The sequence below is a fragment of the Colletes latitarsis genome, chromosome 8 (genome assembly GCF_051014445.1).
Source record: "Colletes latitarsis isolate SP2378_abdomen chromosome 8, iyColLati1, whole genome shotgun sequence".
Lineage (NCBI taxonomy): Eukaryota > Metazoa > Arthropoda > Insecta > Hymenoptera > Colletidae > Colletes > Colletes latitarsis.
In genome coordinates this window covers 21,476,211-21,492,725 of record NC_135141.1, presented here as the reverse complement: position 1 = coordinate 21,492,725, position 16,515 = coordinate 21,476,211, and the positions used below count along the sequence as shown (strand labels likewise).

The window sequence follows — 16,515 nt, the reverse complement described above, 5'->3', positions numbered from 1 at the left end:
TATCCTATAAAATTTTATTTTATTTTTTGATCTTCCGGTTTAAGATCGTCTTCAAATATACAGCAATATATCTAAAAACGGATAATAATAATAATAATAAGTATAAATCGAAACTAAAATTATTTATGTAATGATTACTTAAAAAGTATTAGTAAACTATAGATCCGAAAAGTAACTATGTCCAAATTATAAGACTTTCCTTTTACGTCTTTTAACAATCAAAAAGTGTGGTATGCTCGACCTCGTTTCATACTTTGCACGGATTGAAACAATGAATTTAGGCTAATTGTCGAGAAATAAAGGAAAACTTGATGCTTTCTGAGCCTGCGCGAACCTTGATGAAGGAACGTGCCGAGTTTTGCATTCAAATGGATGTAAGACATATAGAACATGTGTATATTTCATCTTTCACGAATAATAGAATGTTTTAAATAATATATTCGCTCTAGTACGTACTTAAGATAATACGAATATCAAACGTGTACGTAATCTACATCGTAAATTCATGAACACCCTGTATAAAAGATAAATTAATTTGTAAAAGTAGATACTAGACTCAGAAAATGAATAGAAAAATCATTTTAAATTTGTTCATCAAAAGTCTTTTTCCGTTTGTTTTGTTTAATGTCGAAACTAACCTAAAAATCTCGAAAGAAATATTATAAAGATATTTATTTAAATTTAATGCCTTTCTAGAAATTGTATGACAAACATAATTTTTAGAATACGGATTAACTCGATTGTAATAGAGTAATCTTTTACTTGTTTCGAGCAGTGTAGATTAATTATCTTGTACGTTCGTTGTAAAATATAAATCGTTGTTGGTATGTGTAACCTTTCTTTCGGAATAAGATGAGCCGAAAAACTTGAAGGAGCTCCTGTATACGAAACGCGCGAAACGTGACAGATTTACTAAAAGAAAATCCGTTCAAAAGCAGATATCCGGGTATTCAGGAACGAGGTTATTCTAGATCGTATGCAATAGCGGTGAATGTGAACCATTATCATTTGCATTCATAATAGTTGGAATGTACTTAGACATAATCGCTACTTCGGATAATATACAATACATATGTACAGTATCCGAGAAAAGTGTTCATCCACCACTGTACGCTCTACTTCGAATAAATATTAACTTTGAACGAATATTATTTTAACAATCGGATAAATCGAAAAGTGAAAAATTAATGCAACTTTCAAACGATATAAAGATCGAGGTTCAAACACTTTTAAACCGACGAAAATAAAGTATTCATACTGCTGCCATCTATGAATTCGCGACATTAATCTTCAGTCTAAAAAAAAAAGGTTATAATGTAAAAATTATACAGTGTGTTCGACCACGCCTGGGAAAAATTTTAATTGGGGATTCTAGAGGCCAAAATAAGACTAAAATCAAGAATACCAATTTGTGGATGAAGGCTTCGTTAAAAAGTTATTAACAATTAAATTCAAAAATTTCAAATCATTCTAAAAAAATTATTTTCGGTTGTGGGGATCAATTACAATCATTTTTGGTCAAGAGATATACCTTCAAAATCCTACGCACTTTCGAGAAAAAAATTCCTTACCGAAAATCTGATTTGGTGCTTGAATTTTTCGACGAAAAAAAAAATTTCAAATCGTTCTGGAAAAATTATTTTCGTTTGCGGGGGTCAATTACAATCATTTTTGGTGAATAGACATACCCCCGAAATCCTGCACATTTTCGAGAAAAAAATTCGAGAAGGTGTGAAATTTTTCGACGAAATTAAAATATTTGAAATCGTTCTGAAAAAAATATTGTTAGCTGTGGGGGTTAATTACAATCATTTTTGGTGAATAGACATACCCCCGAAATTTTGCGCATTTTCGAGTAAAAAATTCAGTATGGGCGGAACTTCAAACGTTAATAACTTTTTAACGAAGCCTCTATCAACAAATTGGTATTCTTGATTTTCGTCATATTTTGGCCTCTAGAATCCCCCATTAAAATTTTTCCCTGGGGTGGCAGAACACCCTGTATAATGTAGAAAAATAATAAATGCACTAATTATTAAATTGTCTACTCTTAAAACGTAATTATAAAAATGTACATGATACGTAGTAGTGCATGAAAAAAGAAAAAGAAGAGAAAAAAATTATTTTTAGTATAAATAGAGAAGAGGGAGAGTAAAGAGGGGAATATTAAATCAAATTGAGTATTGTAAATTATTATTAAAACTAATGTTACCATATCGAAAATGTATTCGTAAATATATGTCTGCAAGAGAAAACATAAAAATGCTTACAGTCGTTGTTATCTTGTTTACAGTTTAGGTTGACCAAAAGTTGCTCTGCATCTTTCAAATATATATAAATATATGCCACTAAAAAGTCACAATGGAAATTTACACCTTTCCTACACGATATCAGTGTAGGAGAAGAGTAGTAGACAAGAGAATCTAAGAAATGTTCGTAAGTATACATTTGCCACCGTATATACACACAAAAATAAATGGAATTAAAAAAAGTTTCATCGATCACACGCTGAACACTTTCTGAATTCACTTTATTTATTGATATTAAGTATATGATATTGCATTTACGTTGCGACACGCGTGGAGCCAGGTTTTAAATTTTGGCAGACAGCAGGACATAGGTTACTCGTCGCTGCTCCATAGAAATGAAAAATCATCGAAAGTTTGGCGCGAAAATGCAGTGCGCATGTAAGAAAAGCGGCGGCCCAGATGGCGCCAGTAGCGCAGTGAAAACAGAAACCCAAACCGGTCATAGAGGCTAGTTAACGACTGTGCGCCGCGCTTGCGAATAGTAATTTCATCGAGATATTGTGATATTACGCGGACGCCAGAAAATCGACAAAAAGATCGCCAGTTTAAACGAAAATGGGTGCATACTTGACAAAGCCGATTACGAAGAAAGTGTCGAGCGACGAAGTAGGGAAGAATGTCGCATTCGGCGCGAGTTCCATGCAAGGCTGGCGATTTAGGCAAGAGGTAAGCTAAAACCCTCGAGCGGCCAGTGCACCGTTACCCAGTTTCGTTTCGGTCAGAGAACGGTTTGCCGGTTCACCGTTTCGTCAGGGTATTACGACATCCATCCTGATCCATTGGAAACGTAATCCACCTATGTCTCGGAGCGCGAAATTCGGTCTATTCGACTGTACGATACGGAAAATACTGTGCCGAATGTAACGGGAATCTAAACGTTTTGCGTGCAAAGAAACCCATAAACGGCGCCGTTGCAAAATTAATAATATTTATTGCGACGCTTTGATGTTCGTTCTAGTGCTAAAGTTACCGTGATCCATTAAGATTTTTATGTTCTATACAAACTATGCAACTGTCGTCTAATGTTTGATACGTGTATTTTATACTTCGCGATGTTATTTTTCTATTGCACGGCGTACAAATAGGTGAGTAATGCAACTGTCAAAATTGTTTCACCCGAAGTGGACTGTTCGATCAACTGATCTAGATTCCTCTTGTAACAGTTACGTTTTAAATAATAAAACCGTAACGAATAAAAGATATCATTTACGAAATTTTAATTGCTACAAGTTTTTGTTGAATTCTCCGATAATATCAAGTACAAAGCCATTAATTCGCCTGTGATATCAAAATCTATGATAACCTTATTTATACAGTATATTTGAAAGTTTTCATTTTATTTATAACATTAATTTGCAATAAGTTTTAATTGCATGATGTATATGTAAATGAGCAAATGCATAAGTCATAATGTTCAAGTAAATTAGGATGTACTTAAATTAATAAGTACAACATACATCCGATATGTAATTATTTGTTTATAGGATGCACACAATTGTTGCATAGATTTTGATGAAAATGTTTCCTTATTTGCTGTGTACGACGGCCATGGTGGACACGAAGTGGCAACTTATTGCGCACGTAAACTCCCCGATTTTATAAAACAAACTGACGCATACAAGAGAGGGGATATTAGGCAAGCTCTAATCGATGCCTTTCTAGGCTTTGATGCCACGCTTGTGAAAATTCAAGTACTTTATATTCTTAGAAAACTTGCAGAAAATGATCAACATGAGTTGATAAGTGAATCTTCTGGTGCGTTCATTTTTCTATTCAAAATATGTTTGCTTATGAATTATGTTTCCATAAGTTATACCAGTAATTATGCTTTGTAATTATTACTTTGTCTGCTTATATTTTTGTACAAATACATATTTAATAACATCACCTTCGTACATTACGTTGCATCTAGATGAAGAAGAGAATATTAATAATCTAGATGAAGAAGAGAATGTTAATAATCTAAGTATGGAGGCAACAATGCCATTGGAAGAAGTAATGGCAAAGTACCAATCGGAATCAAATACTATTGTAGCAAATCTGAAAAACGAAACATGCAATAAACCAGTCTGTTCCGCGAGTCCTTTCTTACTTTCATCGTCTGGTGCAGGGTGTTCATCGTCGTCGTCTTCGTCATCATGGAATACAAACGAGACAGATGTGAGTAGTTCCAGCCAACCATGTGGATCTGCATTATCTAGCACAATGGAAAGAAAAGAATCTGAATGTCCTGGAAGCAATGAAGCTGAGCAGGTTCTCGATTCAACGACCAGTAATGGAAATGTTCATGCGTCTCCACCAGTTGGGTCAACGGCAGATGTCGAACCAACAAAAAGTGCAGATATGCCCGATAGTTCCGAAGATGTGGACAAAAAAGTCTCGAGTCCCGGCAAAATTATATGTGCAGAATCAAATGCAAATGAAGTAGAAGTAAATGGCGCAGAATCAAAACGAATCGGAGATGCAGACAGTAGTAAGAGCGGAGGTGACAATGTATCAAGTAGTTCGTGTACTCCTGTAGAAAATGGGGATGCAGGGCAGCAAGAACGAATAAGCAGCACCGGTAGAAGAAGAATTCAGCCTATTACTTTATATCACACACTTTTAAAGAAAGACACTGAAGATTCCGAGGAAGATGATGACGACGATGAAAATGACGAAACATTTGATGGAGTCCCAGAAAGGTAGATATCCTGGACAAAGCAAACATGCTTCTCTCTATATACAATGTTATAACCATTGACGTACAATTTATATCATATTTTTCTTACATAGCTTTAGCGACGAAGACGATACAGAAGATGTTGACGAAGATGAAAGCGATGAGGATGAAGATGAAGAAGAGGAGGATGGAGATGACAACATTGATGACTATAACGACGACAATGATAGTGCTTTGTTGAAACCGCTAGAGGTACGATAATTTGTTTACTATGTATATTATACGATACAACGAGTCCTTGAGTTACACAGATTCATAGATAAGCAGTTGTACTCCTACTGTGCTCCGCTGACTTGAAGTCCAGCGGGACGGCACAGGGGCAAGAGGAGTCGGACCGCCCATTTATCTGTCTCGCTCCCTTGCTCTCAGACAGTCCATGTGTGTACGTAACTACCTCGACGAATAGCAAACTAGAGTTCAATGTGTACATGGCAATACGTGTATCCCTTCTACTTTTCTCACATTCCTGCCACGGGACTTCAAGTCAGCGAACTATAGTACCTATGTTCTTGCACATATTTTATATACCTATGTATTCACATACGAAATAAAGTTTGCCTTTTTTTCATATTCGAAGAAACTTTACCTCTGAAAATCAAAGTTCACCTCTGTAACTTGAAGTTTTATCAATCGGATGATGATCCTCGTAATCATAATTACTAGACATTGTTCGCATTCACTTTAACTATGATGCTACAATATTTATAACCAGGAATAAACCGCGTAAATCGGGGACTTATTGTATTAATAAAAAGCTATAAAAATTGTTTAATTGAACAATTTTTAAAATGAATTAATACCAATCATTCATTTCTACAGCCAGGTTATGATAGTGGATGCACTGCAGTGGTTGCAATAATGAAAGGCAATGAATTATATGTAGCAAATGTTGGAGATTCTCGTTGTGTTTTATGTAGTAATGGCCAAGCAGTTGATCTTAGTTTAGATCACAAGCCTGAGGATGAACCAGAAAAAGAACGTATAATAAAAGCCGGCGGAAAAATATCAGCTGGCGGTAGAATAAATGGCGGCCTTAATTTATCAAGGGCGATCGGGGACCATGCTTATAAACAAAACGTTAATTTACCGTTAGAAGAGCAAATTATCTCTTCACTTCCAGATGTGAGGCATATTACGATTGAACCAGACAAGGATGAATTTATAGTGCTTGCTTGCGACGGCATTTGGAACTTCATGTCAAGTCAAGATGTTATAGAATTTATTTCAGCTCGTTTGACAAACAATTACGATAATCTTTCGAAGATCTGCGAAGAAGTGCGTAACAACCGACCACTTTCTATCACAGTTGGACGTTATTCGAATAATTTTCAAATAAATCTTTATCTGTATAAAGTTTTATTTGTTATTTAAATAGAAATGAGTCTAACTCTGTGACATAATTTGTCTTAATTTGAAACCTGCATCGATTATTAATAAAATTATCACATTTATTACAGTTATTCGATCATTGTCTTGCTCCTAATACCCGTGGAGATGGTACAGGATGCGACAATATGACAGCTGTAATAGTCCGATTTATAAAACAAACAGATACCGTAACAAACAGTACTACTGCCGAAGTATGTACTGTTAAAAGGGCATTGTCGCCATCCGTACCCACAGAAGAGAATAACGACTGTGTTACACAAGAAAACACGACGGTACCTTGCAAACGTCCTAAAACCGAAGCGACTATGTGAGATACGTGTTAAAATGTTATGAACTGATCTTTGGGGACAGATGAATGAATGTGAATTTATGTAAAATGCTGTAATTCTATAGAACTGTGAATTTTGAACGGATACTCGATGGCGATCAATACAGTTACTTCAAATAACATGTAAAGTATGTTAGTGCTGGCTATTCGTGGCAGACTGATGAGTTGGAGCACATGAGGATGATATTTTGCTGCTTACACCATGGTACTATAAATCTACTTTAACATATAAATGGATCTTTCTGTTGAGTGAAGGTCAACATTTTTCTTGTATTTTTAACTCGAAAATCGATGATTTTCAAAATTATTTCATTGCGTTTGTCGTTAATGAGTAGTGCATCGTGCGGTCTAACATTTTGATAACAACGTGTACAAAATATGTAAGGTATTCAAGCATCATTCTGTATAATTAACAAAATAATAGATGTTTCTCTTTATAAGTACTTTCTATGGTAATGATAAAAGGTAGGTGGCAAACATAAGTAATATCAGTCTAAAATCATTTATTAAATCAAAGCCTTGTAAGATTTTACGAATAATATAAGATACAGTAACGATTACATAAACAACTACATTCTGTTTAAAACTTTCGATTATATCGATTAGACATCATCCCATTTGCTCCATCAACATTTACGAAATATACTCTTTGAGTTTTTAGATGACATCCATAGTAGATATGTAATTGTACATATTTATAAATTTAGACTATAGGATTTATATTTGTAATTCAACACGATACCATTTCTTACTTTTACGAAATAAAGTTTATTTTTGAATCCCTGGGTATAGTGGTTGAATGGATGGGTGTGTGAGTAGTCTCAAAATGTGTAAAATGTATCGCGTATTGAGAATAATTGCGTATTACGCGTTACCAATTTGTGATCCTGTACTAAAAATACTGTTAAAAAGAGTATGCACTGTACTATGGGGTACTATCTATTTTAAAAAGCTCTGAATTTCTTTTCAAATCTCATACAGCATTGGAAATGTTTTGTAACTTAATATTAATCTAAACGCGATGATCATTTTAACGGACGATGATAATTAGTAAAATTATCGATTAGATTAAAAATTAAACACGCGAATGATTTAAAAAATTGAAAATTAATAGAATATGTGTTGAAAAGTAGACTAAATTAACATAAGAAATGTGTAAAAAGGGAAGATGGGAAAAAATATTTAAATTATTTATCTGTTTTTAAGAAATACGTACTTTATTTCTATCGAAATCGTTATATCCACACTATGTGCTTACATAGTTTCTCATCTATATGACTAGTTCGATTTCTTTTTTACGAGGTGATGATACATAAATAAGGAACATTTTTAATAAGTAAAATATAGAAATACTGCTTCACAAGATATTTTTTATCTCACAAACATGATTTCATTGTACCACTATTTCATCATATCATAAGCATTACAATACCGCAATGATTGTTTACAAAATGCAATGTTTCTGTTCACTAAAACAGTATAGCCGTTAGATAAACGATTAATATAAATTATCCGCGGTATCTTCGAAATTGCTTTAGGTTTTTGTATTGTTATTCATCTTCTACCAATGCTCACATGTAATTGCGGCTGTTAGTAGACAGTAATTGTATGAAAAAAAAAACTGTTTTTAATTATATAAAGAAAGTAATCGTAACGTTTACGAAAAGAAGAAAAATAACACTATTGTCAAGGTGATCAATAGCATATGAATACTAGAAACAGTACCTAGTATCACTCAGAATTAACTGATGTGCCTTTCTGATTCAGGGGTTGAGAACCTTCACAATATGTATGTACATTCGACGCCGTCTTATTAAGAAGGGTTTAAACCCCAATACCGTCTTAACTGCAAACTTCGTCATAAATTTATGTATAAATATCTTGTTTCATAATATATGTCGCTCTAATTATTTTTGAGGATTTTTACTTGTGCACCTCAATTTGTCGAAAATTATTATTTACAATTTTTCAACATATTTATTTATTTAATTCACAGTTAATTGTTCGATGGTTTCTAATTGTTCCATTTCAATCTTCTTTAAAGAATCATATTGTATACGAAGTCTCTCAAGTTCCATAGACTTTTCAACAATTTGTGCCTGTAGTTAATAAACGTTAAGTTCTTTTAAACTGTACTAGTTATAATTTAATTTAGCTATTTATTTCGTAAAAATTTTTATAACGGTTTAGAATAATTAAACCTTATAAATGTTATACTTAAAATAGTTTAATTCCAGAGTATTGAATTTTTAAACGTCAGACCCACGATAAGGCCGTATTCAATACACGCATCGTGAAACACCAATCTCGCGTTGAAGCTTTTCGATAGATATACGAAAAATTTAAAGCAACATATGTTTATAAGAATCATAATTTTAAAAAACATATCGAACATGTGTACATATATTTCATAAATAAATTCATATCTCATAAACAATTATTTCTGTACTTTTTACAGCAAAAAAGAAATATGACATTAATTAGATATTTTCATATTACTCAAGATACAGTTACGAGCTCACGCTTTCGTGATACAAATCGAATCGAGCAAGAACACGGTCTCAGTCTTCAATGTGTTAAGTCATTTTTACGAATATTTCGTTATTTTCTTTTCTTGTGCATATACGTTTAATACATAATAACCTGAATCTGCTGCTTTTGAGCATCTCTTTCTTTCGCCACAGAACGAAGCAAATTTCGGGTTCCAATCGTTCTCATTTTTTCCTTCTCCACTTCGTTTGCTAATCGATCTATTATTTGTATAAATTCATCGGAATTCGTTTGAAACTCGGTAATTTCTGAGAAAGAAAATATGATGTACGCATATATTATTAAGTAAAATAATAAATTAATAGCATTTATTATTTTACGAATTCATTAAGAACAAAGTATGCCTTTTATATTGAACGAAAAGATTTCATGATTTTTACAGTAAAGATTCACTCTGTAAATAAAATATCAAAAGGTAAAAAGTAATTTATTTTATTTCATACATAATAAATTTTGATTGGAAATATTTTTTTAGAATAAAATTGCCTTTGAAGAAAATCTGGTACGTAAGTTGTACAAATGTTTATGATAATAATAATGAATACTTCTGTTTAATTGCTTGATAATACACGAAAAGTTTCAAATTGTAATACGAGACATTCATTTTGAAACGTTGGTTAAGATTCCATCCGAAGGCGGCAACCTATGTAGATGGCAGTAATTACTATCAGCAAGCATGTGCATGCATTTGTTTTGGCCAAAGCATATTGAACAATTATTGAATTTACGAAGAATAAAAGATAACGAGGTAAGCCAAGTGACGAGCCTCGTCATAACTCTTTTGTAATGTAGTCACGCATACCAAAACAGCAAATAAATGCAAATTACATTGTGTAATTACAATGATTTCCGTAAAACTCACTCGAAATGAAATTCCGGCATTCCTCTTTAAGCTTGTTTGTTTGATTCGCCACTTCCGGTTCTAATACACGGATCTTACTTAAATCATCAATGTAAATCCCATACTTTGCCAAAGAGTCGGCCATTTTCTTAAATAAACAAACGATTGCTCTCGGCTAGTCGCGCCTGCGCGTGTTACAAACTAGTCTTCGTTTCTTCATGCTAGTCACTCACCAAAATGGGGGTACGATAGGGTGTATTTTTTCCATCGAGTCATAAGACATAAAAGACCAGTGTATCGTGCCGTTTAGTAAGGTTTTAACATTCAAGATGAGGCTAATAAATGCTACATAAAGTATCTTCGTACTGATTATCGTTTGTTACTTACGTTGTCCGATAGTTCCAACGCTTCGTTCTTCCTCTATTATATTTTGGGTTTGACATTTAACAAAATCAATATTCTTTTTCGTTTAAACGTTTATTATCATTATTATTATTATCTAACTGTATCAATATCTCGTCGTTGTCATTCGTTATGTCTGGAGATCATAAAGCGGGAATTAAGTATCCTTCGGAGTATGTCAAGCTCAATATCGGCGGTTCCTTACACTACACAACTTTAGATACACTCCAAAAACATGACACTATGCTACGTGCTATGTTTAGTGGTCATATGGAAATTCGCAAAGACTCAGAAGGTGAGATGTTTCATAAATGTTAAATTTTACCGCTATATCGTTCTCTATTATTTACAATTCGTAGCATCTCAAACGTCAAAATGTTCTGTGACTTGTTGAGAAGACCTGTACTCAAAAACACGTAATGAAAGATTATTTTTACACATATGAAATATGAATACGATTCCTTAAAATTTCTATGGAAAATTTCTTGTACAGTAAGGCCCCGCTTGACGCTTAGGATACATTCTTGAAATTTAGAGCGCTAAGCGGGGTCATTTTAACCTTATGTAAATATTGATAAATGAAAACACAAACACTCTTATACAATAATAGACACTGCTGAACTTAAAGTAGCACTTACGTTATATCAACTTTACATTCACCTAATTTTAACCGCCTTTAACATTTGTAATTTTATATTCAGGGACTTGTTTTTCTTTTGCATCTTTGATTTTTTACTATCACTGTTTTTTATAGACATTGTGTACATCGTGTCCACTCGCGGTATTCGCTCAATTAAACCACTGTAAAACTATTGGATAATACAAATCTGAAGGAAACTCCAGAATACAAGTAAATGTTGGTATAAATCGGATAACAAAAAAAAAAAAATTTTTGGAAAACATACAGATTTAATAATAAAAATGAAGCAGCTTACGAATGGCTCTGCAATGGTCACATCTAGAAGGGCAGTGTCGTAGATTAGCATGTGCTTTGATAAATTGGTTTTAAAGAAAAGAATCACTACTAATTGGCCACTGTATTGGCTATGTAAAAGAAGCGCTTTCTGCGTAACACATGGTTACAACTACATGTATTTAATAACCGAACGTGTATATTTCGTAGAAAGTGCCTTATAACGAAACAGCGTTAAACAGGGTAGCATTAATTGGGGTCTTACTGTATAATATAAAGTGCAAAAATAATTGGTACTTTGTATTTAAACCTTATGAATTTTATTCACAGGGTGGGTATTAATAGACAGGTGTGGTAAACATTTTGGAACAATCTTGAATTTCTTAAGGGACGGCTCGGTTCCTTTACCGGAGAGCACAAAAGAAATGGCAGAGCTACTCACAGAAGCAAAATTTTATTGCATCAGCGAACTGGCTGAATCATGTGAACAAGCGCTTCTTCGAAAGGAGAGAGAAGCAGAACCTATTTGTAGGGTTCCGCTTATCACTTCTCAAAGAGAAGAGCAATTGTTAATTAGCAACACTACTAAACCAGTAGTGAAGTTGCTCATTAATAGGCACAATAACAAATATTCATACACAAGGTGATACTACCCGTTTCTTAGAAATTGCGATGCACAGTAAAGCAAAGAACAAATATATATAAAAAGCCTTGTCTTTGCAGTACGTCAGATGACAATCTGTTAAAAAACATAGAATTGTTCGACAAAATGTCCCTTAGATTCAGCGGTAGAGTGCTATTTATTAAAGATGTAATCGGCTCCAGTGAAATTTGTTGTTGGACATTCTATGGTCATGGCCGAAAAATTGCAGAAGTTTGTTGCCACTCCATTGTATATACAACTGATAAAAAACATACAAAGGTAACATTAAACAATGTATACTATCTTAAGACTTCTGTATCTGTTAACTATGAAAATTTATATGGCATAATGTTAAATGATATTAAGGGATCCTCTGGTCTAGAATGCTAAAAAGAAACATCTTCTCATAAGTTTTTTCTCAAATACAGAAAAAATGAAACGCGTTTTTAAATAAATAAAATGCCAAATCTCGTGAAAATTAAATCATTGTGTCGCAGTTTTTAGGAACACCAGCTCGGGAAAAATAGCTTTAAAAAGCAATTAAATACGCGACAGTTCAATTTGCGATCTGTAACTAATTGATCGATTAATATTAGTAAATTACTTAAACTAATTGCTTTAGACGATTGGCGATTGAAATAATTAATTTAATTGTCAATCGTCGTGATCAATTAACGATTACTCATTCCAACTGTAATCGTCAATCTCTATACAGGGTGTTCGGTAACTGGTGGTACAAGCGAAAAGGGGAGTGATTCTGCATGAAAAAATAAGTCTAAAATATAGAATAACTATTTTTCATGTGAGGCTTTGTTTTCGAGAAAATCGGCTTTGAATTTTCACCGGGTAACATACTCTTTATATTGAATTTTGAAGTGAACGCTTTGCGCTCCATTCCAATTTTAAAAATTCCCATCTAATGAGAAATCTATTCTTTTTAATTTCGAAATCAGAAGAACCCCTTTAATTGAATACGAACAAAAAAAAAGTAAAGTTTTAATTCACAACGTGTAGGTTGAGTTTCCAGAGGCCAGAATTTACGAAGAGACATTAAATATTTTATTATACGAACACCGAAATGGTCCTGACCAAGAATTAATGCAAGCAACATCCTCGCGTGGTGCGGTCAGTGGTGCACCACCCTGTACATCAGACGAAGAAGAGGGTGAGCGTTCAGGCTTGGCTCGCCTTCGCTCCAACAAACAAAACACCAACTGACCCAACCTAGCCCCTCTTACCTCTTCCCATCCCGCGACCTTTAGCGCCGTTCTGGTCCTCGCCCTTAAGACGCGAGCCAATATAAAGTAAGATGTGTGAAAAAGGAGATGCATAGAAAATTCCATACATACGTGTGAATATATATTTCATACGTATATATGTGTCTCTTTCCCTTTCTCGTACAACAATGAACGAACAATATCGTTAGGATCGGTTGTACGACGGGCTACCGATAAGTTTCGCATCACACTTTTATATTTTCTTGGTACATAGCTATACATCCTAATTATTTTACATATCTGGGATCATTTGCCGATAATTTTTATTTCGAACAGAATGACAAGTTCGTCTTGAATTAATCCATACTTATTGCAATAAGATGTAGAGTAATACGAAAAATGTAAGAATGTTTTCTTATTTTCTTATTTTCATATTGAGAATTTGAGAATAAGTATCCGTAAGAAAACAGAGACGCGAGTACTATTTATGTGCCAAATGTTTGTGTCAGAAGTGAAAACAGAAGTAAGTCGAAGTTGCCATTCTGTGATTGATGGAATTATTTACTATCTGATACTCTATGACAACTTTTAAGCAGTTATTTAGAATAATAAATTGTATAAAAACTTGGACAACATAGGACTGCATTGTTACCTGTTATAAGTATTATTATTATTATAGTTATTACTATTATACAATTACGATTATTATTACTATTTCTACTATTATTAGTATTTGCATTAGTAAATTGCAATTATCGATATTTTTTATTACTACTACTATCACTAGCATTATTATAAATTCAACGTGTTTATATCATTTTTTACAAAACAGAATAACTATACATGTCAATAAATTAATAACATAAAAAGTGTGTTTGCTTGCATTTTTCAACTGGGAAATTCTATTAAACTGCTTAAAGGATGCTGTGGAGTAAACACTGCCAGTAAAATAACTACAACAGAGTATATAAAATGATATCAGCCAGATACAATTCAATGTTATTCGAAATTATATAAACATAGGTCCTGTATCACGAACAACATAATAATTTTTTATAAGCATATAAGCTTTGTGTTAATTTCTGTACATCATTCCAAAAGTGGTACATTTTTTTTTCTCATATTAATGCTTTTTACTTTACTTACATACTTCAATTTATGAAAGCAAATATGTTGTAATTCAGCGAACACTGCAAACTGATATAGCATACTTTTCCTAATATGGTGCAAAAATCTTACATTTAATGAAGGGACCATATGTATTCCAGTTTCATACCTGCAGTTATTTCGCTGTAGGAAAACTATCACGCAAAGATTGTCTGTTATTCCTTAATTTAAAAAATTAAAAAAATTAAAAATCCACATATTTTATTCTCCCGAATACAAGACGATATTTATGCGTATACATTATAGCAATGTGGAAATAATACAAGGTTTGATAACATAAAGAAATTTAAGTTCCTATAATTTTATATAAGGAAAATTTTGAAATTGTAGGTAGCGAGTGTCGTTCATATTTCATATTTATTATAAACCGATTATAGTTAATAAAATTGTGTAATATGTAAGTTAAGCTAAATGCAATATATATTATGTTAATGAAAATATTATTGCTGCTTGAATTTTTCAACCTCACGGTAGAGCACAGTTTTAGCGGCCTCCTTGTAGTCAGGTAAAACCGACACGAGCTTTAACATTTGTTGAAATTACATGTTTTCATATGTAAAATAATAGAATTAGTTGTTGTCAAGAGTGAATTAAAAATTGTACTGATTATTTATGTTTTCTTTCAGGAAACTAGTACGTCCCATCAAAATACATAGGCTAGCCATGGTCCACTTATTAAATCGACGAAATTTCTAATCTAACTACATTGTGCAAGCCAGCAACGTTTCCGTTTTACAGATATTTAAAAATATACAGAAAGTTTTGTCTTGTATCCGGGTGAATCGAGTACCTCATAAATTTTTCGGATAATTTTTTTCATTTATTCAATTCATAAATCGAAAACAAAAACAATACTTATTGTTTTTGTAAAAGTGAACTCATCGCTGCTCAAATAGCAAAACATATTTCAATCCACACTCTTCCAGGCATTGCATTTGCCTAAATTTTTTGAAACTGTATATAATAAAAATATATGTACATGACATCAATTGCGAATTTGCAGATTTGCCAAAATATCTTATCCAAAGGCAAAAATAAAGTATCGAATGGTATAGTACTACACGAAGTTGAAATATCAAGTTTAATCTACCGAATAAAAATAACCCTGCTCCGTGTATAGTTAATGTTGTAACTGTTATAAAAAAAAACAGTAATGATAATATTACATTCAGTACTATTTTATGAAAAATGTATTAAATTATAGTTTTCGTTGCATACTTAGGTAACATTTATAATGTGTTAATTCATGCTGTAACAAATATTATTTGTATCTGTGTGCGTATTTGCTAGAAAAAGACTGATTTGCAATATATTTTTCTTAAAAATTTGTTTGAGAAAAATAAATTTGCAAAAAGTGGGGCCATTAAATATCTGAGATAATAATTATCTGGAGAACAGGGTATTTTTGCAAAATGTCAAGGAAAAATATCAAATAATACTTGCTAGATGCATAATAAATAAATAAAATAGTGACACAAATGAAAATATCGACATGGAATACATAAATATTTATCTGTCCTGAGTAAGTGAATTTAATTACATAAAATATATGATATTACAGAAATATTCTTATTGTCTAGAATTATGATAATAAAATAAATTAATAATTAAAATTATACATATGGATATGTAATTCAGAGTGTTAATAAGTGTTACTGTGATATGGAAATTGGAATTGCATAATAAAAAATAATGTATAATAATCGCGTGTAAAATATTATTTATTTTGAAATGATTTTTTGGTTATAAAATGCAACAATTTTTTTTTTATGAATGTATTATTTTAATTTTGTAATTCGTGACATCAATATATTTCTGTTTTTTTTCTTTTCTTTTTTTTTTTTAATGTACAAATTACAATTATTTTATTTGTTACTTGGGATGTTACATAATTAAATAGCTTTGTTGTAAATGAATCTTGCAATTTAAATAGTATAGATACCTTCCATAAAATTAGCTTTAAACAATGTAATTTTAAATACATATATATTTTTGGCCGTTATGTATAAAACTGTTTGAAAACTATTGATAGTT

General features: G+C 32.3%; 3 protein-coding genes across 5 annotated transcripts; 2 read left to right on the top strand and 1 right to left on the bottom strand.

Annotated features, from left to right (window-relative positions):
- The first annotated feature begins 2,738 nt into the window (after window positions 1-2,738).
- LOC143344305 (protein phosphatase 1G) lies at window positions 2,739-8,658 on the top strand. Its single transcript, XM_076770219.1, has 6 exons — window positions 2,739-2,975; window positions 3,794-4,064; window positions 4,222-4,993; window positions 5,085-5,223; window positions 5,851-6,306; window positions 6,489-8,658. The coding sequence occupies exons 1-6, from the start codon at window positions 2,865-2,867 to the stop codon at window positions 6,729-6,731; spliced, it is 1,992 nt and encodes a 663-aa protein (XP_076626334.1). The 5' UTR covers window positions 2,739-2,864; the 3' UTR covers window positions 6,732-8,658.
- Window positions 7,936-10,292, bottom strand: Ift20 (intraflagellar transport 20). Its single transcript, XM_076770224.1, has 3 exons — window positions 10,161-10,292; window positions 9,392-9,546; window positions 7,936-8,847 (listed from the first exon to the last, which is right to left on the bottom strand). The coding sequence occupies exons 1-3, from the start codon at window positions 10,282-10,284 to the stop codon at window positions 8,734-8,736; spliced, it is 393 nt and encodes a 130-aa protein (XP_076626339.1). The 5' UTR covers window positions 10,285-10,292; the 3' UTR covers window positions 7,936-8,733.
- Window positions 10,176-16,184, top strand: LOC143344306 (BTB/POZ domain-containing adapter for CUL3-mediated RhoA degradation protein 3). Of its 3 annotated transcripts, none has more exons than XM_076770222.1 (5): window positions 10,176-10,836; window positions 11,785-12,097; window positions 12,178-12,376; window positions 13,112-13,262; window positions 15,108-16,184. In XM_076770222.1, exons 1-5 carry the CDS (start codon window positions 10,674-10,676, stop codon window positions 15,113-15,115), a joined length of 834 nt encoding a protein of 277 aa, XP_076626337.1. In that variant the 5' UTR covers window positions 10,176-10,673; the 3' UTR covers window positions 15,116-16,184. The 3 variants fall into 3 exon arrangements, with proteins under 3 accessions (XP_076626337.1, XP_076626338.1, XP_076626335.1); XM_076770223.1 differs by having other exon boundaries at window positions 10,177-10,493; window positions 10,762-10,836; window positions 13,112-16,184; XM_076770220.1 differs by having other exon boundaries at window positions 10,177-10,836; window positions 13,112-16,184.
- The last annotated feature ends 331 nt before the right edge of the window (window positions 16,185-16,515 follow it).

Bases quoted from the DNA above. Each gene is read 5' to 3' on its own strand.
- LOC143344305 (XM_076770219.1), top strand. From the start codon at position 2,865: ATGGGTGCATACTTGACAAAGCCGATTACGAAGAAAGTGTCGAGCGAC. The intron at 4,065-4,221 runs GTGCGTTCATTT...CGTTGCATCTAG, and splicing joins GTTGATAAGTGAATCTTCTG to ATGAAGAAGAGAATATTAAT. The intron at 6,307-6,488 runs GTGCGTAACAAC...CATTTATTACAG, and splicing joins TTTCGAAGATCTGCGAAGAA to TTATTCGATCATTGTCTTGC.
- Ift20 (XM_076770224.1), bottom strand. From the start codon at position 10,284: ATGGCCGACTCTTTGGCAAAGTATGGGATTTACATTGATGATTTAAGT. The intron at 9,547-10,160 runs GTGAGTTTTACG...TTTCTTTCTCAG, and splicing joins ATGCCGGAATTTCATTTCGA to AAATTACCGAGTTTCAAACG. The intron at 8,848-9,391 runs GTTATTATGTAT...TATTAACTACAG, and splicing joins CTCAAAAGCAGCAGATTCAG to GCACAAATTGTTGAAAAGTC.
- LOC143344306 (XM_076770220.1), top strand. From the start codon at position 10,674: ATGTCTGGAGATCATAAAGCGGGAATTAAGTATCCTTCGGAGTATGTC. The intron at 10,837-11,784 runs GTGAGATGTTTC...TTTTATTCACAG, and splicing joins AATTCGCAAAGACTCAGAAG to GGTGGGTATTAATAGACAGG. The intron at 12,377-13,111 runs GTAACATTAAAC...CACAACGTGTAG, and splicing joins CTGATAAAAAACATACAAAG to GTTGAGTTTCCAGAGGCCAG.